Source organism: Desmodus rotundus, chromosome 12 (genome assembly GCF_022682495.2).
Source record: "Desmodus rotundus isolate HL8 chromosome 12, HLdesRot8A.1, whole genome shotgun sequence".
Classification (NCBI taxonomy): domain Eukaryota; kingdom Metazoa; phylum Chordata; class Mammalia; order Chiroptera; family Phyllostomidae; genus Desmodus; species Desmodus rotundus.
Window position 1 is genome coordinate 52,485,076 of NC_071398.1, and position 26,418 is coordinate 52,511,493.

Here is a 26,418-nt window from a genome sequence, read left to right on the forward strand (position 1 = left end):
GTTCATATTTTTTAATCACCTTTTTCTGAAGTAAGTTCCCTTGAACATTTCATATAGTAAGGGCTTGGTGATGATGAACTCCTTTAACTTGACCTTATCTGGGAATTACTTTATCTACCCTTCCATTCTGAATGATAACTTTGCTGGATAGAGTCATCTCGGATGTAGGTCCTTGCCTTTCATGACTTCAAATACTTCTTTCCAGCCCCTTCTTGCCTGTAAGGTTTCTTTTGAGAAATGAGTTGACAGTCTTATGGGTACTTATTTGTAGGTAACTCTCTCCTTTCCTTTTGCTGCTTTTAAGATTCTGTCCTCTTTCATCTTGGGTAATGTAATTATGATGTGCCTTGGTGTGTGCTTTTTTGGTTTCAACATCTTTGGGACTCTCTGAGCTTCCTGGAAGTCTATTTCCTTTGCCAGATTGGGGTAGTTCTCCAATTATTTTTTCAAATAAGTTTTCATTTTCTTGCTGTTCCTGTTCTCTGTCTGGCACCCCTATAATTTGGATGTTGGAACATGTAAAGTTGTCCCAGAGGTTCCTAAGCCTCTCCTCAATTTTTTAAAAAAGATTTTTATTTATTTATTTTTAGAGGGGGGGGGAAGGAGGAAGGAAGAGAGGAAGATAAACATCAATGTGTGCTTGCCTCTTACGCAACACCCACTGGTGATCTGGCCTGCACCTGGGCATGTGCCCTGACTGGCAATCGAACCAGCAACCCTTTGGTTTGCAGGCTGGCACTCAATCCACTAAGCCCCACCAGCCAGGAGTCTCCTCAGTTTTTTGAATTCTTGTTCTTCATTCTGTTTTGGTTGAATGTTTATTTCTTCCTTCTGGTCCAAATCGTTGACTTGAGTCCTGATTTCCTTCCTTTCACTGTTGGTTCCCTGTATATTTTTCTTTATTTCACTTTGCATAGCCTTCACTTCTTCCTCTATTTTGCGACCATATTCAACCATTTCTGTGAATATCTTGATTACCAGTATTTTGAACTCTGCATCTAATAGGTTGGACATCTCCTCATCGCTTAGTTCTATTTTTGGAGCTTTGATCTATTCTTTTATTTGGGCTGCACCTAGTTCATTGTAAAAGGGCAGAGCCGTAGGTATTCGCCAGGGCAGGGCAACCCCGGTCACTGTGGCATGGCGTTGTATGTGGGGGAGGGGTCAGAGAGGGAACCATGATGCTTGCTCAACTCACCTCTGGCTTTCAGTCACTTCCCTGCTACCCACAAGCAAATTGGGCTCTTCTGGTGCTGATTCCCTGGCGGGTGGGTTTGTGTACTTTAGGACCTTGTGGATCTCTCTAACAAACTCTCCTGTGAGGCTGGGAGTTTCTCTCACCTCTGCAACCCCCACAGGTTTTTTCTGTCAGAGGTTTTGAGGCTTTATTTTCCCACACTGGAACCCTGAGTTGCTCGGTCTGTCTTGCTCCCCAGTTGTTGCTCCTGGTTTATCCGCATGCAAATTTGGGAACATTCACTCCACTTTCCTGGTCTGCCAGCAGCCACCTTGCCGTGAGTCCTCTCCACCCTGGCTGCCCATCTCTGCCCCTCCTACTGGTCTGGATGAATGTTTCTTCTTTAACTTCTTGATTGTCAGACTTCCATACCGTTCAATTTTCTGGCAGTTCTGGTTATTTCTTGTTTTTAAATTTGTTGTCCTTTTGGTTGTGTGAGGAGGCAAAGTGTATCTCTGCCTATGCTTCCATCTTGTCCAGAAGTCTGGATTAAAAACTTTTTTTTCCGATATTTTAATCTAGATCATATTAAATGTATAGGTAACTTTGGGAAATTGAGAGCATTATATATTTTTCTATCCAAGAACGTGCTTTTACTTTCATGTTGTTCGAGTGTCTTTTTTTAAAAAAAAGATTTTGTTTATTTCTTTTTAGGGAGAGGGGAAGGGAGGGAGAGAGAGAGAAACATCAATTAGTTGCCTCTCGTATACCTGCAACCAGGGACCAAACCCTCAACCCAGGCACATGCCCTGATTGAAAATAGAACCTGTGACTTTTAGGTCTGCTGCACAACAGCTAAGCCACTGAGATACCCCAGTCAGTGTTGTTCAGGTGTCTTTTATTGGGTAGAATTTTATGAATTGGTTCATATGGATCTTCCATGTTCTTGTTAAGTTTATTCCCAGGCATTTTACCTGTTTTGTTGCTATTGGGTCTTTTTAAAAATTATGTGTTTAACTTCCTTTCTGTGTATATAAAGGATATTTATTTATGCATGTAATTTCTCCCCGATGTTACTAAATTTTATTATTTGTAATAATGTAAAAGTTGACTCTAATGAGTTATCAAGGTAAGTAAGATATCATGTAATAATAATTATCACATTATTTTAGTTATGTATAACTAAACAGTTAGAATTTTGGAAGAGAAGCTTGGAAGAAAACGTGAAGAAATAAGGTAATGTGAAGAGTTATAAAAATTTGTTTCGTTACTTATAAGTTCATTAGTGATTAAATAAAGTAGTAACAGCATTCTTAGCATTTTAAATGAGTTTAGGGCCTAGATGCATGGCGTTCTAGAAATCAGAATTAATTTGTAAATGAAATTGTGCCCCACGTGGGCAATCTAAGGAACTTATAACATGGCAAATATCCGCTGTTAGGTCGGAGTCGCTCAAGAAACCAGACGGATGCAGCGAGCTAAGGAGCAGGGTTTATTAGTGGGGAGTAAGAGGGAAAGTGGAGCCAACCTAGGGAGGTTGGGGAGCCAACCAAGGGAGGTTAAGACTCGCTTGGTTGTTCTTAGGGCAGAGTTTTTAAGCACAAAAACCTGCGAAAGGTAACTGGTTGGGGTGTCAGAGTCTGATTGGCTAGAGCTGGTTGCCTGGTGCTGTTTCTTCTGACCACTGTTTTTGATACTACTTGTCAGGCTCCAGTTAAAGCTGCATCCTGTTATGCCGGATAGGGCGGCCCCAGACCCCAGTCTTAGCCGGGAATCTGTTTCTCCTGGGTAGGGTTGGCGGGCAGTTTCCCAGGCAGGCATTTTCCCTGGCTACAGTTTCTCATGGTACAATTTTCCTGCCTAGTGATTTTCCATTCCTCCTAGGCCTGCCTAGGTCTGTCATCCACGTTTTCAAAATGGTAATTTTAGATGAATTTTAGGTGAATTCTGGAAACTAAATGACTAAGATTATTGATTCTTAGTTACATTATAGAAGAGCTATTCAAGAGTGATTTATGGGCAATGAAAAGAAGCAGTGACCCTCAGACGTGCGAGATGTGCACCATGGCGTATCACAGCGTGGTTCCGTCTCCTAAGGTGTCAGATCTTTTTTGCCTCCTAACTTCTTGAGGGTGTTTTCTCAGCCTAGGACATTGGCTAATCTGTGCAAGACGGCTCGCTTTTGTTACTGTTGTGGTTCTTCAGGTCTCAGTTTGCATGCTGTCTGTGCACAGAGAGAGGCATAGTTTCAGATCTAGGGTGCAGAGTGATGTGCCTTTTCTATTCTAATGGACCCTTCCTTGAGTTCCATGCAGAGCAGGGCTTCTCATTCTCAGCACTGCTACGCAGGATAGGTAGCAAACTGAGGTGGGGAGCCGGAGGGGGATGTGTTCCATCCAGTAATTCAGCAGTCCTGAGCCGGGTCAGGTAAGGTTTTCAGAGTTCCAGAGTCACAAGAGAGACAGGTTAAGCACAGCAGCAGGAGGGGAGCCTGTGAAATCGTTTCCTCTATCTGGGAAAGGAAACCTTTGAAACTGTATGTTAATCCCAAGGTCAGGAGAAGGGTGGAGGAGGGGAAGCCTGGATGGAGGCTTACAGCAAGCACAAAATCTCTGAGACCCCAGCAGGCCGGGCACTCAGACTAGCCGGGTACAAGCTTCCAGGTTCCTGTTCAAGTGTATTTCACAAATAAACTTGCTACCTCATTTTCACCATACTTGTCTCTTGCCTGAATTCATTTTTTTAGCATGACAATAACCTAGGAGGGGAAGTCCCCTAACTTCCCTAACTTGGGTCTTCCTGGTGACAGTACTATTGACCTCTTGGGCCATGTAATTCCTTCTCCTGGGGGATTTTTTCTGCATTGTAAGTGCTTATTAGCATCCATTACTTCTATTCACTAATTGCCAGTAACACCCTCCCTCACCTCTGCTCACTTGACAATCTAAAATATGTCCCTGCTTTACCTAATGTCCGTCCCCCTGGGGGCAAGACCACTTGTGCTTGAGAAGCACTGACCTTGAAGCTTTGATCTTTTGTGGAACCTGAATGATCTGGCTTTGGTATGGAGTATTTTTATACTCACTCAGTTTAAGTTATTTCTAACTCCAATTGTGATTTGTTTTGGGGGGTTATTTAGAAGTGTACATTATAACATGTAAATAGAAGCACTTTTTAGTTACCCTCTGTTCCTGATTTCTAGATTATTGGCAATGAGAGCAAGTAACATACTTTATATAATTTTGTTGATGGGAGAGACCTGGTTCTTCTTGCTGATGCATGTAAAGAATTACAGGTCAGCAAACCCATTAGCGTGTAATCAGTTTATTAGTGACCCATTCCCATGGAAAAGAACGGGACTGGTTAGAGTGGGGGGTGAGAGGCAAAGTTTCAGGGCAAAGCAGGGCAGGAAAAGTAAGAGCAGCTAAAGACCAGGGTGGCCAGAGGCCCGGTGGCCTGAGAGCCAAGAGCGCCCTGAACCCCCAAGAGAGAGAGAGAGTCCTTTGTCTGAGGACTTATATAGTTGGTGGGATAGGAGAAAAAAAGTCACATATTGATGAACGGATAAATGTGGTGCCAGCTTTTTCCTGGGGGAATGTGACTACCCAAACTTAGGTATGTGTGGGGGTCTGTTAGCCCGAATCCTTATCTAAATGTCCTTGGGTGAGGATAAAGAAGAAGAAAAGAGGCTTCTCAGCATCTGGGCCAGTGTTGCTGTAGGATACTTGGACTTTATCATCCTTGTTCAATTTGATCTGAGGATGACACAGGAACAGAACCTGCAAAGAACAATCCCCATCGGGTTTAAATCCTCTCAGCGGAGCTCCTTGAATGAGACCAGAGTTTGCCCTTTGCCATTTCTGACCTACATTTTCGGGAATGGGCCTGAGTCGTTCTCTGAGAAGTAGATGGGAGGGATAGCCCAGTCTCTCCTTTGCCTCTTGAGACCAAGGGGGGCATTGGGGAACATCAGTACATCCATCTGGTGTCCAGAGAGGTCTTTCTAAAAGGACAACAGGAGAGAGAACACAGCACAAGCCCAATTGTCCTGTGAGCCCAGTGGCTGTCAGCGCCACGCTGATCTGTGGGAAGGGCTTGGGTTTGCTGTGTCCTGACCTTCCATTACCAATGACAGCATCCGAGGCATCTTGGGGGCCCTCATTAGAAGGCATCACTTGGGCAAAAAGCTACAAAACCAAAGAGAAGTAGGCTAGGGCACAGAGGACAATGCCCGTGGTCCTGCCTGACAGCCACTATTTAGCATCCTGTTTCTCCTGTGCTCCCCACAAAGCAGTGCCCCCACTCCCACAATGGCCTCAAAATTTTGAAACACCTTCCTCAGGAGAAAGCTAAGAGGAGGACGCTGACATCCTGCGAGGCCTGAAGGTGGAGTGTGCTTTCTCCTTAAATGCAGGGCTCTGGAGAGCTTTCCCGGGCCCTGGGCGCACTGCACACACTGCACATTCACATCCGTACCGGGACTAGGCAGAGATGTGCTGTACAGACTCTGCCTGGAAACACCATTCTTGTCCAACAAGGGGGTTGGTGAAACCTCAGCCAGCCCGGGGTGTGGGACCCAGGGTGACTGTGGAAAATGAAGGAGGGTGTTCAAGGCATTTGGAAGGAGGGAGGCTGCTGAGGAAGTCAGACAGGGATCTGCCGTTTGTAAAGGAAAGCTGCGGTGTGCCCGTATGTGCACGCACAGAGAGCGCTCACTCGCTGTGCTAATTGTGTGCCTTCTGGATTATGGAATCAGGGGTGGTTTTATTTTCTGTATTTCTGAAACTCATTTTTAATTTTAATTTTTATTCTTAAGTATAGTTTATTGATTATACTATTATAGTTTTCCCATTCCCCACCCCCCGCCCCATATTCCCCCTCCACCCTGTACCTCCTAATCCTCCAGCATTCCCCCACCTTAGTTCATGTTCATGGGTTGTACATATAAGTCCTTTGACTTATCTGTTTCCTATGCCATTCTTAACCTCCCCCCATCTATTTTATGCCTACCAATTATGCTTCTTATTCTCTGTACCTCCCCTTCCCCCATTCTTCCCCTCTCCTTCCCCACTGAAAACCCTCCATGTGATGTCCATTTCTCTGATTCTGTTCTAGTTGTTTGCTTAGTTTTTGTTTTCATTGTTTTCTTTCTTTTTTATTTTTTAAATTCATTTGTTGATAGTTGTGAGTTTGTTGTCATTTTATTGTTCATATTTTTGATCTTCCTTTTCTTATATAAGTCCCTTCATATAATAATGGCTTGGTGATGATGAACTCCTTTAACTTGAACTTATCTGGGAAGCACTTTATCTGCCCTTCCATTCTAAATGATAGCTTTGCTGGAGAGAGTCATCTTGGATGTAGGTCCTTGTCTTTCATGACTTCAAATACTTCTTTCCAGTCCCTTCTTGCCTGTAAGGTTTCTTTTGAGAAATCAGTTGATAGTCTTATGGGCACTCCTTTGTAACTCTCGCCTTTTCTCTTGCTGCTTTTAGGATTCTCTCTTTACCTTTAATCTTGGGTAACTTAATGATGATGTGCCTTGGTGTGTTCCTCTTTGGGTCCAATTTCTTTGGGCCTCTCTGAGCTACCTGGACTTCCTGGAAGTCTATTTCCTTTGCTAGGTTGGGAAAGTTTTCCCTCATTATTTGTTCAAATAAGTTTTCAATGTTTTGCTCTTGTTCTTCTGGCATCTCTGTGATTCTGATGTTAGAGCATTTAAAGTTGTCTCAGAGTTTCCTAAGCCTCTCCTCAATTTTTTTAATTCTTGTTTCTTCATTCTGTTCCAGTTGGATGTTTATTTCTCCCTTTTGTTCCAAGTCGTTGATTTGAATTCTGGTTTCCTTCCCTTCACTGTTGGTTCCCTGTATATTTTCCTTTATTTCACTTTGTATAGCCTTCATTTGTTCCTTCATTTTATGACCGAGCTCAATCAGGTCTGTGAGTATCCTGATTACTAGTGTTTTGAACTCTGCATCAGATAGGTTGACTATGTCCTTGTTGCTTAGCTCTTTTTCTGGAGTTTTGATCTGTTCTTTCATTTGGGCCGTATTTCTTTGTCTCAGCGCACCTATTATGTTGTAAGGGTGCAGGGCCTTAGGTATTCACGCTGGGCGAGGCAATGTTGTGGTGCTGTCTGTGGGGGAGGGGTAAAAGAGGGAACAATGGTGCTCACTTCCTCAGCTCTCACCCCACTTTCGTGTGAGACTGGGAGTTTCTCCCGCTGTGGCAACCCATGCAGGAGTTTACAGCTAGCTTTGAGTCTTTAGTTTCCCAGCGCATTCAGCCAGCGCAGTCTTGCCCACGCACTCCGCGCTGCCTTGCCACAAATCCTCTCCTCTTGGCTGCCCATCTCCTACTGGTCTGGGTGACTGTTTCTTTAATTCCTTGGTTGTTGGAGTTCCATGCAGTTTGATTTTTCTGGTACTTTTGGTTGCTTATTGTTTTTAGATTGGTTGTTATCCTTCTTCTGGTTGTGCAAGTAAGTGAAGTGTTTATACCTACGTCTCCATTTTGGCCAGAATCCCAAACTCATTTTTTTAAAAGGACAACGCATATTATCAGAAATAAACAATAATGTTCCCATCAAGTATGATAGTCTGCAAAAAAGGTCTTAAAGTACAAATTTCAAAATGTTACAGAGATTTTCTCTGGGTGATGAGATTAACAATCTCTTTTAAAAAATTACTTTTAAAAAAGCTCTCTTTAGTAACTTTGATCTTTGAAGACAGCATCTGTGGCTGACATGCCTCCCCAAGGGCGCCTCTCAGAGGCTGGGTCAGGGACTTTCCAGGGCAATTAGGAGCAGGGCCAGGCCTGGGGCCAGACCAACGACAGACAGGGCAGAGCCTTGGAGTCAAACAGATCTGCTAAGTTTCAGAAAGGTTTACCTGATCCCAACTGTGGGGCAGTGAGCTGTTCTGTGTTCTTGGCTGACGGTTCTGGCCAGTGACCCCCTCACCTGCCCAGCTATGGTCCTCAAGCCAGCCTGCAGCTCCCGTACCTGGGTGGCAGACAATCAGAACATAAACCAGGTGGGGCTGGCCATAGCTGCAGTGGCCATGGTAGTCACAGCATCAAACGTTTGATGTAGGCAGCTGACCATACCATCCTGTCACCTCAGCCACTGATGTCCTTTTTGCCCAAGGACTATTGACCTGCCCCATCCAGATCATTCACAGTGTCAGGTGGAGGAGTTGGGAAGCCAGCAGGTGCAGCTAGCGTGGCCTTGGAGGCACCCCAGGTGTCATGGGGACAGGACAGTGACTTTAGCTGCCTGTCAGAGGCTAGACACTCAGAATTCAGCAGATGTCAGGCTGCACTCACTCCTTGGAGCCTCCTCTTCAAAACGAGGATGGTGGCTGCCTGCCACTGACAGGTGGGCGGGAGGGGAGTGTAAACACCCAGCTCCCTGCACAAGGTGGTCTGAGATTGTGTGAACTACTTGAGCAAGACTGAAACAAAATTTCCGTTTCTAACTAAGCTTTGAGAGCCGCACACCATTTTCACAGCACAGATCAGCTCAGTTGTGTGAAGGTGGGACTGTACAAGGGCAGGGGTGACAGCATGTGGATTTGGGGGACACCTTGGAGGCTGGCAGCTACACTAGGAATGTGGTTTGCTGCTGAAGGGGAGGGAGAGGGAACAGACCTCCTTCTCCTCATCTTGGATCGCTAAGCCTTCTGGGAGAGCTCCAGGGTCTGTCCTGGTGGGGTGGTGGTGACCATCACCTGGCAGTCTGTGGTTCTCCTCCCCAGAGCCCATGCTGAAAGCCACAATATTGAGTTTATGGTGTTCTCTCTGGGCTGTGCTGGTGGAGAAAGAGGGAAGGGAAACAAAATCCAAGAAATACACCTTCCTTTAAAAAAGCACAAAAGAAAATAATAGTGGATATTTACTACTGAAATCCACACAGTTTGTGTAGACAATCTTCACAAGCCTGGCACCGGGAGGACAGCAAGGTCATTGTTCCAGGTCAGGGGGCTTGGGTGTCCTCCTCCTGTGAACCCATCCCAGCAGGAACAGGGTGGGTCATGCTTAGGTCTCCCTCATGCAGGAGAGGGTATGCTGGGGTCCTTACTAATTGCTTTCCATCTCTCTGTATTGAACTCAGCTCTGTTTCTAAGAAAAGTGTGACCTCTGGGAGCTGCTAGCACCCTTCCTTATGCTTATGCAGATGTTTACCCTGTTCTCACCCTGAGTCTTGCTGGACTCCCCCCCATGAGGTGCATGGTAATTTTGTGCTCCTGGGCCATTGAGGACATTATCTGGGGATGGGTGGCCAGGAACGACCATCATTGTGCACATCTGCTCTACTCATAGCATGTCCATTATCCCATCAGATTTCACTACACAAACAAAAGTTTAAAGATGCAATAAGTACTAATTTCGAGATGGTGTCAGTGGTGCATGAAGCCCGGTGGGGCCCGTGTACGAGGAAAGTGCATCACAGAAGCCGCTGTGTTGGGGACTTCATGAATGCCATGTGCAAATGGGGTGCACCTGTCACAGGAGAGACTTGGTTGTTCCTGCCAATGCAGTAAAGGCTCACCAATCAGCAGGTGTACTAGCGGGTGAGCAGGGTCTATTAGTGATACGCTCTCATGGACGAGGACAGGTCTTGCTGAGATGGGAGTGAAAGACAAGAACTTGGGTGGCAAGAGCATCAGGTCCTTTGTTCTGAGGACTCATATAGTTGGTGGGATGGGGGTGAAGAAATTACATATTGATAGGTGAGTAAAAATGGTGCCAGCTTCCCTGGGGGACATGACTATCCAAATGTAGGTATGTGTGGGGGTTGGTTAGCCTGAATCCTTATCTTGCTCCAGACCAATTTGGTCATCTTGTAAAACAGATACGTGACAGCAATTACCCAGTTATCTGTGGGCTCTTTCTGTAAGCACTGGGGACCCCTTCGTAAAACAGACAGTGACCAGAGGCAGGCAATTAACCAAATTTGTTTTATGGGTCCTTTCCTTGAGTGCTGTGGACCCCCTCCCATCTTCCAGGCCTTGGGAAGAAGTTTCAAAGTCTTTCTTTCCCAGATAGTGGAAACAATACCTAGAATTTCAATGTGTTAGCATGGTGTCTCTTGTGATGTTGGAACATCTGGCAATAGAATTGGACCAGGCTCAGGACTGCTGGGGCAGTGGGTGACATGTCTTCCTCGTCCTCCCTGCCCTGGCTTACCATCTATCCCACCTAATGCACCAGTGCGGGCAGATGCTGCTCCCAGTGGAAGTCCTCAGCAAGGGGTGGGCAAGGGTCTTGCTTCACAGGTCACTCTCAGTAGCACCTGCCTGTGTTGAGGCTCTGTGGGGTGCGCAGGGTCAGTGGGAGGGTGGTGACCCGGAGGGAAGTGCATCCCCCACCTCAGGCCCCCTTCTCAGGGCAGCTGAGTCTATGTGGGGAAAGCAGTGGGATCTGCTCAAATTCAGAATTTGGCTACAGACCCCTACCCTGTCCTTATCCTCCCTTGTGCAGCACTAAAGACCCGGAAGACATGGGCACTGAGGCTGTTCAGCAGGACTTGTGATCTCAGCGATCCTGTGTCAGATTCTCTGTGCTCAGTCAACTTTGAATGTCAACCCGAAAGGCTGGAGTTCCCATTTCCATTGTACAGACTAGAAGCAGGCAGAGAGAAGTTGAGAATCTTGCCTTACATCAAACAGCTGGAGAAGACAGAGCTGAGACTCAAACCCACTATGGACTGATGTGGAATCTGTATGCTGTGCACCAGGAAATGCTGACCCTTTGGGGTCAGCAAGGAGAGTAAGGAAAACCAGGTGCATGGACTGAGCCAGGCTCACATCCGTGCACAAGCATACATCCCTCCCTGCTGTTCACCTCTGAGGCTCCAGAGGTTGTAGGAAACCAGAAGAGCCCAGAGAAGCCAAGGAAGGAAGGCAGGGAGCCTATTAGGAGAAAAGGCCCCACTTCCCAGGAGTCCAGGGAATTCCCTTCCCTGGTGAATCTGTCTCAGATCTCTGGGCAGTGACCGTGACTAAAGACTTATGCATTTGCAGGACTTGAATTTCTAAGCCTGAGAGTATGAGTTCACTGTGGCCCTTCTGGAACCCTCTGCTTTCAGTGATGGGGAGAATGAGGGATGTGGGCTTCATATTTGTATAGAGACAAAACTTTTTAGAATAGAACGTCAAAAAACCATGAAGGAGATTGGTGCTGACATCCCCGAATCACTCATGGAACTGTTTGTCCAACTCATCTCTTGTCGTGAAATGGAGGGTTTGTTTAACCAGTTACTTCTGTACTAATTACAATCTTGGGGAGAGTGAGGTACCATAGACTTCCTATGGCTATTGATATGCAACTTAATGCTAATGACTCACTCACTGCACCTGCAAACAGAGGGCTTCTCCCCTGAGTGTGTCCTCTGGTGTGTGATGAGACCTGACTTCCGTGTAAAGCCTCGCCCGCACTCCCTGCAAACATGGGGCTTCTCCCCTGAGTGGGTCCTCTCATGTCTGATGAGAACTGACTTCTGTGTAAAGCCTCGACCACAATCCCTGCAAACATAGGGCTTCTCCCCTGAGTGTGTCCTCTGGTGTGTGATGAGACCTGACTTCCGTGTAAAGCCTTGCCCACACTCCCTGCAAACATGGGGCTTCTCCCCTGAGTGGGTCCTCTCATGTCTGATGAGAACTGACTTCTGTGTAAAGCCTCGACCACAATCCCTACAAACATAGGGCTTCTCCCCTGAGTGTGTCCTCTGGTGTGTGATGAGATATGACTTCTGTGTAAAGCCTCGTCCACACTCCCTGCAAACATAGGGCTTTTCCCCTGAGTGTGTCCTCTGGTGTGTGATGAGACCTAACTTCCTTGTAAAGCCTCTCCCACACTCCCTGCAAACATGGGGCTTCTCGCCTGAGTGTGTCCTCTGGTGTATGATGAGATATGATTTCTGTGTAAAGCCTCGCCCGCATTCCCTGAAAACATAGGGCTTCTCCCCTGAGTGTGTCCTCTGGTGTGTGATGAGACCTGACTTCCTTGTAAAGCCTCGCCCACACTCCCTGCAAACATGGGGCTTCTCCCCTGAGTGGGTCCTCTCATGTCTGATGAGAACTGACTTCTGTGTAAAGCCTCGACCACAATCCCTGCAAACATAGGGCTTCTCCCCTGAGTGTGTCCTCTGGTGTGTGATGAGACCTGACTTCCGTGTAAAGCCTTGCCCACACTCCCTGCAAACATGGGGCTTCTCCCCTGAGTGGGTCCTCTCATGTCTGATGAGAACTGACTTCTGTGTAAAGCCTCGACCACAATCCCTGCAAACATAGGGCTTTTCCCCTGAGTGTGTCCTCTGGTGTGTGATGAGATATGACTTCTGTGTAAAGCCTCGACCACAATCCCTGCAAACATAGGGCTTTTCCCCTGAGTGTGTCCTCTGGTGTGTGATGAGACCTAACTTCCTTGTAAAGCCTTGCCCACATTCCCTGCAAACATGGGGCTTCTCCCCTGAGTGTGTCCTCTGGTGTATGATGAGATATGATTTCTGTGTAAAGCCTCGCCCGCATTCCCTGCAAACATAGGGCTTTTCCCCTGAGTGTGTCCTCTGGCCTCTGATGAGATGTGACCCATCACTGAAGCCTTGCCAACACCCTTCATGCTCGATTGTTACAATTCTTGACATTCCTACTTTCAGAAACAACTTGCCTGTGTCCTCTGGTCTCTCTTTCTGGCCTCTATGGGACTCTTCCTCCATCATTCTCTCATGCTTGCTGGAGCTCCTCATTCCTTCTTTGAAAGGTTGGAAAAAGGGTCTTGAGATTCTCCTCTGACTGATCCTTTTAAGCAAAGGATTGGACCTTTCTTTGACCTCTTGACCTTCAGCTTTATCATTCCAGCTGGGTGTACTAGTGTGTCGGTGCTGCTGATTCTGATCCTCTGGGCAGGGTCCCTCTGCTTGGAGGTGTTTTCCTGCAGATGTTCCCAGGAGAATCTGAGAGGGATGATTGAGTTCCACATGTTGGCTGAGGAATTTCTGACTGGAGAAGGCCAGAGAGCAGGAGGAACATTGCTGGAACTCTGTTTTTGATTTTGCTGAAAGAGGAAGGGTCGGTCAGGGCAGATGTTGAGGAGAATGCCTGTGTGATTTGTCTCCTGATGAGACCTGCCCCATGACTCATTCTCACCGTGGTGACAACGCAAGCTCTATCTCTCAAAGTATCCACTCGCAGCCTATTTTCCTTTTTATTTTTATGCAGTGCACCTTCTTCAGAACTCCAGAAAGCCCACATCAAGGGTCTTTCCAAATATCGCCCAGACTAGGGGCTTTCAAGGAGCATCAGAGGCCATTTCACTCCTTGTGTGGATGGGACTGCAGTGACCTTTCCCTTCTATGGGTATCTTCTAAGTCGTGTTAAAGAGGAAAACCACAGGCCCCAACTAGGAAATGCTTCTCTGTCAGTTTTCTAAAACAATAAAATAAAATGTCCTCCCTCAAGCCCCACATCAGATATTTATACTTCATTTCATTCAGTGTTAGCCCATTTAAAATACACTAAGAAGGCCTGTTTCAAAATATTTCCAACCACACTTCTTCCACGCCTGACTCCTGTTCCTCTCTGGCCAACCGCCATGCTCTCTCACTTGGAGATGAAATAATCTCTGAGGGGATTCCCCAATGGAGTTTATTTTCTAAAAATTAACAAAGCACAATCAGAACAGAGAACACAGCACTCTGCAGCTGATGACTGTGTGCTTTCACTCAGGAGAGTCCCCAGTGTCTCAACTCGGATCATCAGCGCTGCATTTCCGGGCTCTGGAGCATCTGTCCGATCTCTGTTCTTACCCTCTATTGTGAGACTGAGACCTCAGCCAATTCAACATCCCACCTCTTTCCTTCCCTGCAGTAGCTGCTCCCTCTGCGTGGGACCCTTTGCCCGCAGGTATTTTTGCAAATGTCATCTCCTGAGAGAGCCCTTCCTGGGCCACCTGCCACACCGCACCTCCCCTCACACTGATCCCTAGGCACTTGTCTGGGATTAGTTAGGACCTGGTGTGGCACAGAGTAGGAACTCACATGACAATTAATTGAAATAACGAATGAATGTGCCCTGAATAGAGTGGCTTGGTGGGTGTTGTCCCACAAACTGAAAGGTTACAAGTTCAATTCCCAGTCAGGGCATATGTCAGGGTTGTGGGCCAGGTCCCCAGCTGGGGGTGTGCGAGAGACAACCGATTAATGTTTCCCTTACACGTTAATATTTTTATCCTTCTCTTTGTCCCTCCTTTCCCCTCTCTCTAAAAATAAATAAAATCTTAAAAAAAAGATTTTATTTATTTATTGATTTTTTAGAGAGAGGGGAAGGGAGGGAGAAAGAGGGGAAGGAAGGAAGAAAGAGAGGGAGAGAAACATCAATGTGTGGTTGCCTTTCGTGGGCCCCCTTCTAGGGACCTGGCCCACAACCCAGGCATGTGTCCTGACTGGAAATTGAACAGGTGACCCTTTGGTTCACAGGCTGTCACTAAATCCTCTGAGCCACACCAGCCAGGGCAAAATCTTTAAGAAATAATGATAGGATATAAATATACACATTTTATTTAGAAGTATGGAGGAAATTAAGAAGAAAAAGCTCCAAAAGGGTCAGAAAAACTGACTTGGTGAGAGAGCTGGTTACTGCTTGAAAACTTTTTTTGTCTCTCAGCCTTTTAGCCATATATGCTGTTGTTTGTTTTGTCCATGAAATATTTTAAATATAAAAAATATAATTTTTTTTCTAAGAATCAAAGGCATATGAAATGAATTGTGAATCTCTGAAGCACCTTATTTGAAACTTAACCCAATTTAGAGTGGATTTTACCCTACTTAAGAGTTGGATCATGAACATTTCTGAGGAGGGTTCTTTCTTTTCTTTCTGTTTTAAAGAAGAACAGTGGTGCCCACCTCTCCCATCCACGAGCTCTCTCTTCCACATACTGCCCCACATGATGCCCAGCTCCTGGCCATACTCGTCCCCGTACCAGACCAGCAGCTCACAGCCGGGCCTGACGTCCTGGCAGGTTCGGTAGAAAATCTGCCTGTGGTATTGAAAGGCCACCAAGTTCTGCTCTTCATCATCCCGGGCACAGTTCACATACCTGGGATTGAGGCAGAAGGGCAAGAAAACCAGTGATGAATCCCCACTACCTGTCACATCCATGTCCAGCTCCTCACTGATTCTTGAGGCCCTCAGGCCCTGGTGTTGCCCACTGCCCCTACTGCTCCTGGGGACCTTCTGTTCAGCGTCTGAGCGTCTGTCAGCGTGTCATGTGAACTCCTATCTCCAAGTCCTGCTTGCAGGGCTAATGCTGCCTAATACCATTTCCTAAAACCCAGTTCTAGACTTAACCTCCACCACTAATGGCCATAATATGCAGTGATCTCTGGCTTCTCCAAACTCTAAATCAAGTTGTTTCATACCACAGAATCTGATGCTTAATCTAGGGCTCTGTTTCTAAATTAGTGCACTAATTATTCAGTATTCAGCCCAAATCTATCTTCTTTTGAGAGGCCTTTCTCCAACCCCCCTACACTTTGTTTAGGGTACCGTTCACTTGCCTCCCCAAGGTTCCCTTAGAAAATTGGAGGGTTTTTTGTCTTAATAAAGTAACACAGAACAATAGTAGTTGATTCACATTCTGTTAACCCTGATGAAAGAGAGCCCCTCAGGAAAGGGTCCTGTGACCCTCTGCAGGCCTCAGAGCCCAGCTCTAGTTAGAAGTGAGGTTGGGATGGTTTGCTGCCCTGCCGGGTTTAGGGAGGGCATCCTTAGTTTATGCTATCCCAACACTGTGCACTTTCCAGAAATTATAGTTAAATGTTTCTAAAAGTAATCGTTTCATGTCTGTCTGCAAGAAGTCCTTCATAAGGACATGGGTTGTGCGATATATTTAAGTAATGTATTCCTTCATCTAAACTGGAATATAGTAAGTGCTTAATTAATGTTCATTTGATGAATTAAAGTGTAATCCGGTGTCCCTGGTGAATATAGGGTCTTCAAGGTTCCTTCCAGTGTCCAGATTGTGTCTGGTAGAGAGATTTATAATTTGAGGACATATGCTATACTTTTTTTTACTAAATTTCTTCTGAAATGAAAGAACACTGTATGGAAAAAAGAGGAGAAAGGATTAAGGGAGACCGCTGAGTGAGGCATGATGAGAGGGAAAGATATAAGAGCTTGTGGGGGATGAGTCCCCTCTGGCATCCAGAGACCCGTTGACCTCACCTCATCCAGTTGGCCCAGGATTTGTCCTTTCCATCCACATACTCATAGCAGTTTCTCCCCTTGGTGATCTGCATTTCAGAAAAGAAGTTAAAGACCTTTTATTTTTTTGGTGGGGAGGTAATAGTCAGAAGAATTATTTTATTCTACTGTCATGAAAGCTCTTTCAGCCTGCATGGCGATTCCACTGCCAGTTGTGACCACATGATATTTTTCTTACTCATCATCTACACATCCGAGTCTGTCTGTCCAATCAGAGCAAGAGACCCACAAGGGAGGAGCCACTCCTTCGTGTCTATACAAGTTTGCTCCCGCTTACCTTCTGATCTTTAAAAAGGAGCTGTATGTTCATGTAAAGTCCAGTCAGTACACAGAGCTAACCATATTGCCCCCTCCATGTCTAGCATGTAGGAGGTGAGGTCCCTCCAAGCCTCAGAAGGGATGTAGGAAGTTAGAGGACAGGGCAAGAGGTAAATACTTCTCACCAGCCAGGAGTATCCACTCTTGGCTGCCTCTTCATCTTCAGTGATGTGTCCTTCATAAGGGCCAAAGTGCAGACCCACTGGCAAATCAGCTGCCTCATTCCACACTCCAAGCCCAGCCTCAGGGATGCCCGATGGCCCGATTCTCAACCCAGGGGGCAGGGTGAGGGCCGAGCGGTTGGGATGCCCCTTGTTCACTGCACTGTCCTTTACAAATGTAGGGGGCCCATGCACAGCACAGCTGTCAATGAAGAAGTTCTGACACTTCTCACAATCTGGAGGAAAGAGCATCAGGGGTTAGGGAAGGTATAGAGCATGTTCCTGGACACAGAGCTTCAGAGAGAGTCTGGCACTGACATCATTGAGACTCAATCTTGTACTTCAGGTCACCAGAGGAAGGGAATGATTTGGGGACCAAAGGACTAGATGAAATTATTGTATCATAACATGCTTCTTTGTGAGGGTCACTTACAAAGGTAGTCATCATCCTGGGGCTCGCTGATCTCTTGGTACACATGGCCCTTTCTTTCTCGTAGGCTGTACATCTTCACATCAATCTCCTTTCTCCTGACTGCTGAGTTGGAGAAGAGCAGGTGAGTGAGTTTGGTGGGGTCTGGAGTGTTAGTTCCCATTTTGTCAGATAACACAATCTCCTCCCATCAAATTATCACCTGTCCCTTCTACATACTCCGGTATTTTCCTACACTAACTATTGGTTCAGAAGACTAAGACTCCACACTAACTACAGATGACTGATTCAATTTTAGTTTCTAGATCTTCCCATTACCAGGTGTAACTTGCCAACCTGTAATCATTCATAAAGTATTTATGGAGTGCACATTATGCGTTAGGCCTTGAGTAAAGGCCTGGGCACCCAACACCAATAAAGTATGGCTGCTATTATCACAGATGGATTTGTTGGACAACTTGCATGTGTCACTTGTTTTAAGTTTAATGTTTTCAAACAATATATGAGTGATGTATCCTTATCTTCACTTTACACATTAGCATTCAGGAGCTCAGAGAATTTATAGAATTTGCCCACAGCTCCAGTGCTAACTTCAGCCTCAGCTTAGCCCAGCTTGAATCCAGGCCCATCCAAAGTCCGCCCCACAGACCTAGGTCATACTTATCAGCCCTTCTGTAGGACTTAGAGGAAGTAACGTTTCCAAATTATTTTCCCTTACCGGATTTTTGTCTAGTGTGCTGTCCAAAGGCACATGCTTCTCCAGGAGGGGACATTGGTTTCTGGGCCTGCTCTGAGCCACTTGCAGTCAGGAAATTTGGTGTTCTGGACCATTCCTTTGAACTATATTCATTGCTTAATGGCACCCTGGACTTTGCCTTCAATATAAGAGTCACATATTAAAATATAACATGTATTTACCTTTTGGGACTTATGATATATTTTCACATGCATGTCTTTAATACTTCAACCCTTTTCCAAGGGTTGTACCTAGGGAGTATGAATATTAGAGGGGGTAGGGCCAATGTGGGTAATGAATCCAGGATTAGAACACATGACTTATGGCTCTTTTCTTTCAACTGTCTCTGTAATATTGAGAGTGAAGGATATTGGGAAGAGAATAAAGGAATCATTGGGCAGAAACATAACTAGACAATAAATACAATGATGGTAAAACTTGCAATATCTGGGAAAGAATATTTGTACTTAGATTAGCTGGTTCCCACCAATTCTGTTTGGATAAGGCTGTACCAGTAGCTAGTTGTCTTTAGTTTCCTGATTTATAACATGCTAGCTTTTAATGTTATATTGAAAATGAAATAGAATGTTAACCAAAGTGTTCTGTGAGTTGTTTAATACAGTGTGAATGTGAGATTACAGTCCTGCTATCAATTTACCCCTCAGCTCTCTTCCATATTTCAAACCTCACAGAAATTACCTTCAGCATTCATTAATCATCAAGTTTAATTTGCATTTGTGAAATTACTCATTCAGCAAATATTTGGGGGCGCTCAGGGGCCCTGATCTGGGCCTGTGACTTCTGAGAAGTCTCAGGTATGGACCAGCCTCTCAAAGAGCTCACAACACAGAGGTAGGCAGGCTGAACAAATGGTTCTAAACAGGATGAGAGTGGCCTCATTAGAACTCAGATAAAGAAGCTGTTACTTCACCTTACAAGAATGGACGTTTGAAATCAGCTCCAGACTGAAGAGTTTCTATTGAAGAGTGTGTAACCTATATGAAGTACTTAAGTCATTGTATTATTTGTTGTTTCTCAATCATCAAACCTGAAGCTCCTCAGGGGTGGGAGATGCTTTCTTTGATTAGAGTGGGAGGCTCTGATCCTGGGGATTTTACATCCTTCTTCACCTGGGACCATCTACTGTGCAATGAGCCTATACATCCAAACGCATTCTTTAGTCAGAGGGTCTTAGTGCATCTCACTTCAGCACAGCAGAAAAGAACTTTGGATGAAACCATCAATCAGTTGAATGATATAAATGAAATATGGATAAGACAATGTAAACTTTAGAAACTATGAAAGATTTTAAAAATTTTTCAGAAAGATTTTGTTTAGCCCCAGCTGGTGTAGCTCAGTGGATTGACCGCAGGTCTGCAAACCAAAGGTTCGCCAGTTTGATTCCCAGTCAGGACACATACCTGGGTTGCAGACCAGGTCCCCAGTAGGGGGCACGTGAGAGGCAACCACACCTTGATGTTTCTCTCCCTCTCTTTCTCTCTCCCTTCCTGTCTCTCTAAAAATAAATAAATAAAAATCTAAAAAAAAGAGAGATTTTGTTTATTTTCTTTTGAGAGGGGGAGGGAAAAGGAAGAGAGACATCAATGTGAGAGAGAAACTCTGATCATTTGCCTCTTGCATGCACCCCAACCAGGGACCTGGCCTACAACCCAGGCATGCACACTGACCAGGAATCGAATTGGCCATCTTTCACTTTACAGGATGACACCCAACCAAGTCATGCTGGCCAGGGCGAAACTATGAAAGTTTTAATGAGTTTGTAAGTGCTTTAGAGAAGAAACTATGGGCCCTGGCTGGTGTGGCTCAGTGGATTGAGTGCTGGCCTATGAACCAAAGGGTTGCCAGTTCGATTCCCAGTTGGGGCACATACCTGGGCTGTGGGCCAAGTCCCCAGTAGGGGGTGCACGAGAGGCAACCACACAGTGATGTTTCTGTCCTTCTCCTTCTCCCTCCCCCCCCAAAGGTAAACAAATAAAAAAATTAGTAACAAAAAGAAGAAACTATGGATTAGATCACATATAGTCAAACATTTCTGTATCTCTGAAACCTCACTTTCCTCATTGTAAATGGTGACAGTTATAGTACCTACCTCATTGGGTTGTTGTAATGTATAAGTGAGTTTATTCACATAGAATTCTTAAAGTCTGAAACCTTGTGAGAATAAAACAAGTGGTAGTTACTCTTGTTGCTGTATTTGTTAACTATTAAGATGATGATGTGCTCTGGCTGGTGTGGCTTAGTGGACTGAGAGTTTGCCTGCAGACTGCAAGGTCAGCAGTTCCATTCCTGGTCAGGGCACATGCCTGGACTGCCCCAATGTGGGTCGTGTGAGAGGCAACCAATCCATGTTTCTCTTGTACATGTTTCTTTCCCTGTCTTTCTCCCTCCTTTCCCCCCTCTGTAAATAAATTAATAAATAAAATCTTTTTTAAAAGATGGTAATATTGGAAAGTGTGTTGAAGAGACCAGGAAAGGAAGGCGGCAGTTCCTAGGATACTTTCTGCATTTTCCTACTCTTACCTGCATTTCTACCCATGAGGGAAATTTTCTTGTCAACTGGATTTGGGAAATACTCACCTTCTGATGTTTACTCTGTTCCCTTCTGAAGGCCACCCAAGAAGGTTTGACTAAAAGATGATGAGAAATCAGTGTTTTGGTTGTTAAATATTTCCAACATATCAAGTTTCTTATTACGGACACAGAGTTCTGAATGAGAGTAGTCTAAGAACAATCCAAGGATGATTGGAAAATGTTTTCTGAGGTATCATTAAGGCCTATGCTTGTATAAGGCCATCAACTAATTTCCTTAAAATGTTATAAAATAACAGACAAAGTGTTATCTATGCTTCATCCTATGTTCATAAAGTATCTATTACGTTTATTAAAAAATTGGCCTTTCATGGCAAAAATATAAAAAAAGTAACCGCATAGAAACTCCATTTCTTTAACATAACCCTTTCTCCTGTTTTCTTCATTCAAAGTGGCCTTGTCCTGGCTAAGGGCACCACGACCACCTCGCCTCCTTTCTCTGGTACCCTCCCACCTGGGCACATACTGGCTGTCCACGCCCTTCCTTAACTGTTAGACTGTGGTCAGCATCAACAGTCTGCTGACCACAGAAACAGAATTCCAGTCAAGTTAAAGATTGCATCTTGGCATCAGCTGTGTTTCAACCCCAGACCCATGAAAGTGGACTGACCCTACCAAGCAAACACTCGTGATACTAGACAGAATGGCACCATGGCTGACATCAGGAAATGATACAGTGATCAACCCCTCCCTACCCTGGGCCTCCCCCAAACTGCCGTAATCACCATGGTTAATACCGTTTCCGTCTGTCTCCATGCAGGCCATCGGGCAGCCGGGTGTTGGAACACTCCTCACTGGCCAGACTGCCTCCCTCTCTTGCGATGACAACTATTCTGAATTAGTTATCTCTTATTCACTTGTATGTTCTTATACACTTACTGCTTATTACTGTATCTATAAATACATATGATTATGTTGCACACTTGAAAGTTTACACGAATAGCCCCTTACTGTATAATACATTGTTTTGCATCTTGCTTGTTTGCTGAACAAGCAAACCCTGTTCCCTTGTTAATTGCTGAGATGCAGCCTGACCTAAAGCAGGTCCAAGTGAGGAGGGCAGCTCTGGTTCCTCCTGCCCCTCACCTTGCTGCCTTGGAGTCCATTCTTCATCAGAATCCTCAGGGTCCTGCTCCTGGAGCTTGGTGGCCTGCCTGCGGTGACACATGAAAGCTGGTCGAGGAGCCCTGAGACCTGGAAAGACACAAAACCTTTGTCCTGAAAGCAAAGAGCTTTGAGGAGGAACAAACACTGTGAAGCCCGTGTGACTGGCTCCGATGGGATGGAAGAGTGTAGAACAAGTTGCTGTGAGCTCTGCATTATCTGCGCCAGCCCTGCTTGACACAGGGGAGCAAAACTCCCCTTGATTTGTGTCCGTACAGGAGGTACAGGCAGACAGAGCCACCTGAGCAAGAGCCAGCCCAGTAGCCTGTTAGGTTTACCAAGCTCCTCTGGCCCCAGCACCTCCCCATTACCTAGGCTGATGAGCACATGGAAGTTCCTTTTCAGGTTCCTGTACCGGCCTTTCTCCCAGTCTCCCATCACTGCCCACTCTTCCTTGGAGAAGTAGAGGGAAATGTCCTTCAAACCATCTTTGGCCTGGAGAAGAGAGTAGATAAGATCAGTAACTCAGTGATGAGAGTGAGAACGTGCAGTGGGCCTTCTGCCCCTAGGTGCAAGGAGCAGGCTGGGCGGTGCGGTGGGGGTGGGCTCCCGGTGGCCTCTGCCGCAAGGATTGAGCTCTGTGTCTCAGTTGTGTCCCGGGGCCCTCAGCGGCTGTTGCTCCGGGTTGTGTCCCGGTTGCCTGCTCGCACACTGGGCCTTCTTCCACTTTCCTGACACGGCCCTGCCACGCCATGGAATACCGTTCTCCCCACGAGCAGTCTGCACAAGTGCAAAGAGGGCCAATCATCTGGCCAGGTGTCTGCAGAGCTCTGGGACAGCTCTGTCCGTTCCACCCCCCCCCCCCCCCCCCCCCCCCCCCCCCCCCGCAGCTCACCTGAGGCTTCCGCCCCGTCTGCCCCGCTCCTCCCTCAGGGCGCTCCTGCGGGCCCCCGTCGGGGTTCATGGCGTCCCAGCCCCGAGTCGAGGCGCCTGTGGAAGGAGAAGGCGCTGAGAGGGCCGAGCGCCTTTCTCTCTGATGGGAGGGCGTCCAGAGAGAGAAGATGCGGGGACCCAGCGGGGACCGTGGGCTGGATGGGGCGCGGCCGCGCGGCCATCGGGGAGCTGCCAGCGAGGGGGCGCGCTTGTTCCTGCTCTGCCCTCAGCGCGGCCGCTCCGGCTCAAGCTCCCGAGGCGGCGTGGCCCGGGCGTCGGAGGAGCCCCGACGGCTGTGCGGGCCTGTGTCGGCGACAGGAAACACGCTTTTCTCAGGGAGAGTTTGGGAGCTGCGCCCGGGGTTCTGGAGAAATTTGCAGGTGAGGAGGGCGCAGTCTCTAGGAGACGACTATCTCTCAGGCCGAGACCTGGGGTCCCTCAGGACGAGATCTGGAGTCTTTCCGTCTGAGGACTTTTAGAACGCTGGGGATGCAAGGATTCGAGACCTCTGAGGCTGCGGAGACTTGGGGTCTGTCATTAAGGGGCTTCAGGGTCCCCACCATTGAGTTTCAGGACGACGGCATTCAGGGGCTCTGAATTGGGGGTAACGTGGTCTTTCTGGGCGAGCTGCAGGTAGGGTTCCCCGAGCTGAGGGGAACTGGGGTTTTCAGGCTGTTTGGGGGTGTAAGCGTTGGGGGTCAGGAGGTGTGGGCCACTCGATGCTGAAGGGATTTGGAGCCTCTCAGGATGAGGGCACCTACGGTCTCTTAGGCTGGACTTCGAAGATCTCACCTGGCAAGGTTCCCCCCTTTCCGGTCAGTCTCCCGGGGCCCCTGCCGCATTGCCCACCTCGGAGGAGCGTCCTCTCCGAACTCCCCGGCTTCCCGCCCTCGGGAGGTGTGAGGGCACCAGGCGCGAGGTTCCTGCCTGGATGGCCGCCGGGGCGCAAGCAGCCAATCAGTGCTGCGATCCCAGAGCCCTGCCAGACAATGGGCAGTCAGAAGAGGCTGAAAGGGCGGGGCAGGGGCGGAGCCAGCCTGTCAGTCCCGGGACTGACAGGCTCCAGACTGGCCGGAGGAAGACCCGTCCCACCACGCGGGGATTGGCTGCTCTGGTTCCAGCGAGCGCCTGTCGCGCAGCCTGCAGCGAGCGCCGCAGCGAGGACCACAGCGTGGCTGTTTCCGTGGCTCGTTGTACAGCAACTGGTGAGGGACCTGCCCCGCAGGAGCTGGGAGCCCTGAGCCCGAGCAAGTCTTCAGGGTGGAAGACTTGCCATCTGACCAAGAAAGAGTCTCAGTTCCACCAGACTGTAGTCGGGATCCCCAAATTATCCCCAAATTTCGTCTAGGCCCTTCTGTGCCCTCCCTCGTCAAACCCACTTTCAGCAAGAGCTGCATGACCAGTGAGGACGTGGACAAGTCTGCATTGCATTCCAGGGAACCTGTTAAGTCAGTAAATTCTGACCACACACTTCGTAGACACAAAATAAGTTCCAGAGGGTTGAAACATTTAAACAAAACAAATAAAATAATAAGTATATTGGAAAAAACGCAGATAATTTTACATGTCAGAGAAGTGGTGTAATGAGTAATAGGTATAAGGTAATAGGTTGAAGTAACTCAGGTCTAAAAAGACCTCAGAAATAGGAAGACGAGATAAAACCAAACAAAACTAAATAAACAAACAAAATCCTGAGAAAAACCTACAAATATTTTGCATAAAAGTAAGATATAAAACTTCAGAACAGGGATCCACAGAGCAGGGTCAATTTAGGTGCTACTGCTTTCACGGGATAAAATGGGAAGAGGGTTTCTGGTCCTTACCTCGTTTTGAGCACATAAATATAACTTGATTTCCATGGACTGGAAATAAGCCAACCTACTGTAATTATCACTGAAATTTCGTAAAGGGAAAGAAACCTTACTAAAATGGAGTTGGGGGGGTTAGCAGGGGTATGGTCACATAGCATCACCCAGGGTCAATTACAGGAAAAATTGTCAATCACAGCTCCTAACATGAAGATGTACCTACATGTGCTCCCAGGAAAAACCGACTCCCCAGCAACTCAGCCAGAGAGAAACCATCGTCACCTTGAACTGATGCTTTACTCCAACGGACTTTCTTTTGAAATGACCCCTCCCAACTTCCTCCTTTTTTCCTTGTAAAATAAGGTTCCTCTCCTTTACTTGTGGAGCTTGCCTATGACTTTTGCTACATCTTGCTTGTCCTAAATTGCAATTTTTTATTGTTTTTGAATAAGCCGATTATTTGTTGTTAAAATGACTGACTGCTTTATTTTTTAAGGTCAACATAATTTGGTGGCCCATACATGGATCCAGAGAAGACTCCTGAAGTCTCTGAGGCTGATGAGCAAGCAGGTACTATGTCCTTGCTCTGAAAGACTATTGGGAAGGGCCCTTTGATGCAGACTCTCTGGTGATCATTTCGAGAATAGCCATCCAGAAATAACAGCCTCATACTCTCTGACCCAGAAATTCCACTTCTCAGCCTCATACTCTCTGACCCAGAAATTCCACTTTTCAAAATTTTCCTCTAGTAGCTCTGGTCTCATGGCTCAGTTGGTTAGAGTGCCCTGCCTATATGCCAAGGTGGTGAATTCATTCTCCAGGGGGGCACATACAAGAAGCAATGAATACATAAGCAGAACAACTATCTATTTTTCAAATTAATAAAATAAATTAAAAGAAAAGCATTAAAAAGTTCCCCCTAATTATGCTTCACTGTGTGTGAAATGAAGTATGTTTAATATATTTTATCCAACACTTCTATAATAACAGATATCATTTTAAAGTTTTCAGTAGAAGAGAATTTGTTAAATTATGGTTTCTCACACTGAAATATTAGAGAACATTAAAAATGGGTGAGGATATATGATATTTCATTAAAGAAACAGAACCTAGTAAGGTGGTGGTAATGGATTTTAACAGAGAATAGTTTCTAAGTAATGTTGTTATGTGAGAAAAGTATCCTGCAAAACAAATTGTGTTAAAAAAGAAAAAACAACGCAGGCAGAAGACACGTGCTGAAAGGAGACGCAGGGACTAATCACAGGGGTCAGGGTCTGGGCAACGTGCAGGGGAAAGTTGCTTTTCCTTCATGTCATTTGGAATGTTGTGTCATTTCTTTTCTCCTTTACTTAAAATGAACCTATCTATACATATTTTTTGTAGATAAAAGAATGGATGAGAAGTAGTTGGTTATATATGTTTGCATTTAAAAATGGCTCAACAAAAACTCTGCACACCCTCATTACACCCAGTGGCCCCCGCCGCCTTCCATATCTGAATAGCACCCTGACCACTCTTGCATCCAGAGCTCTATTCCAGCAGGAACACTTCCACAGTTCAAAATATACTGTGTCACCCAGTTACTGTTTGTTTGAGAGATGAAAACCATTTATTATCAAAACAGTGAATTTTATATTTAAGTACTGGGCTCAGGGTCATTTATAGAAATGCTATTAATAATATTATAAACCCTGAATAGTGTGGTTCAGCTTCTGTGTTTGGCATCTGGCAACTAGGATTCATTGTCCAGCTCCAACTCTGGAATGTGGCTGTGGGGTCTTGGTTACAGATCTGGGTCCTGTGTCTGAGGTCTGTGGCCTGGGTTTGAATCTATTTGGCTATGGGTCTCGGATCTGAGGTCTCTTTGGGTGTGGCTTT

At 46.3% G+C, this 26,418-nt stretch overlaps 1 protein-coding gene across 1 annotated transcript; it reads right to left on the reverse strand.

Moving 5' to 3' along the window:
• Positions 1-5,042: 5,042 nt before the first annotated feature.
• Positions 5,043-24,129, reverse strand: LOC128779716 (histone-lysine N-methyltransferase PRDM7-like). The gene is made up of 15 exons (XM_071220102.1): positions 24,112-24,129; positions 23,582-23,711; positions 23,293-23,454; positions 22,695-22,789; positions 22,171-22,294; positions 21,782-21,889; positions 20,684-20,733; positions 18,068-18,224; positions 17,353-17,454; positions 16,884-17,155; positions 16,402-16,469; positions 15,094-15,274; positions 12,974-13,234; positions 8,139-8,180; positions 5,043-5,180 (listed from the first exon to the last, which is right to left on the reverse strand). Exons 1-15 carry the CDS (start codon positions 24,127-24,129, stop codon positions 5,043-5,045), a joined length of 1,908 nt encoding a protein of 635 aa, XP_071076203.1.
• Between the last annotated feature and the right edge of the window lie 2,289 nt (positions 24,130-26,418).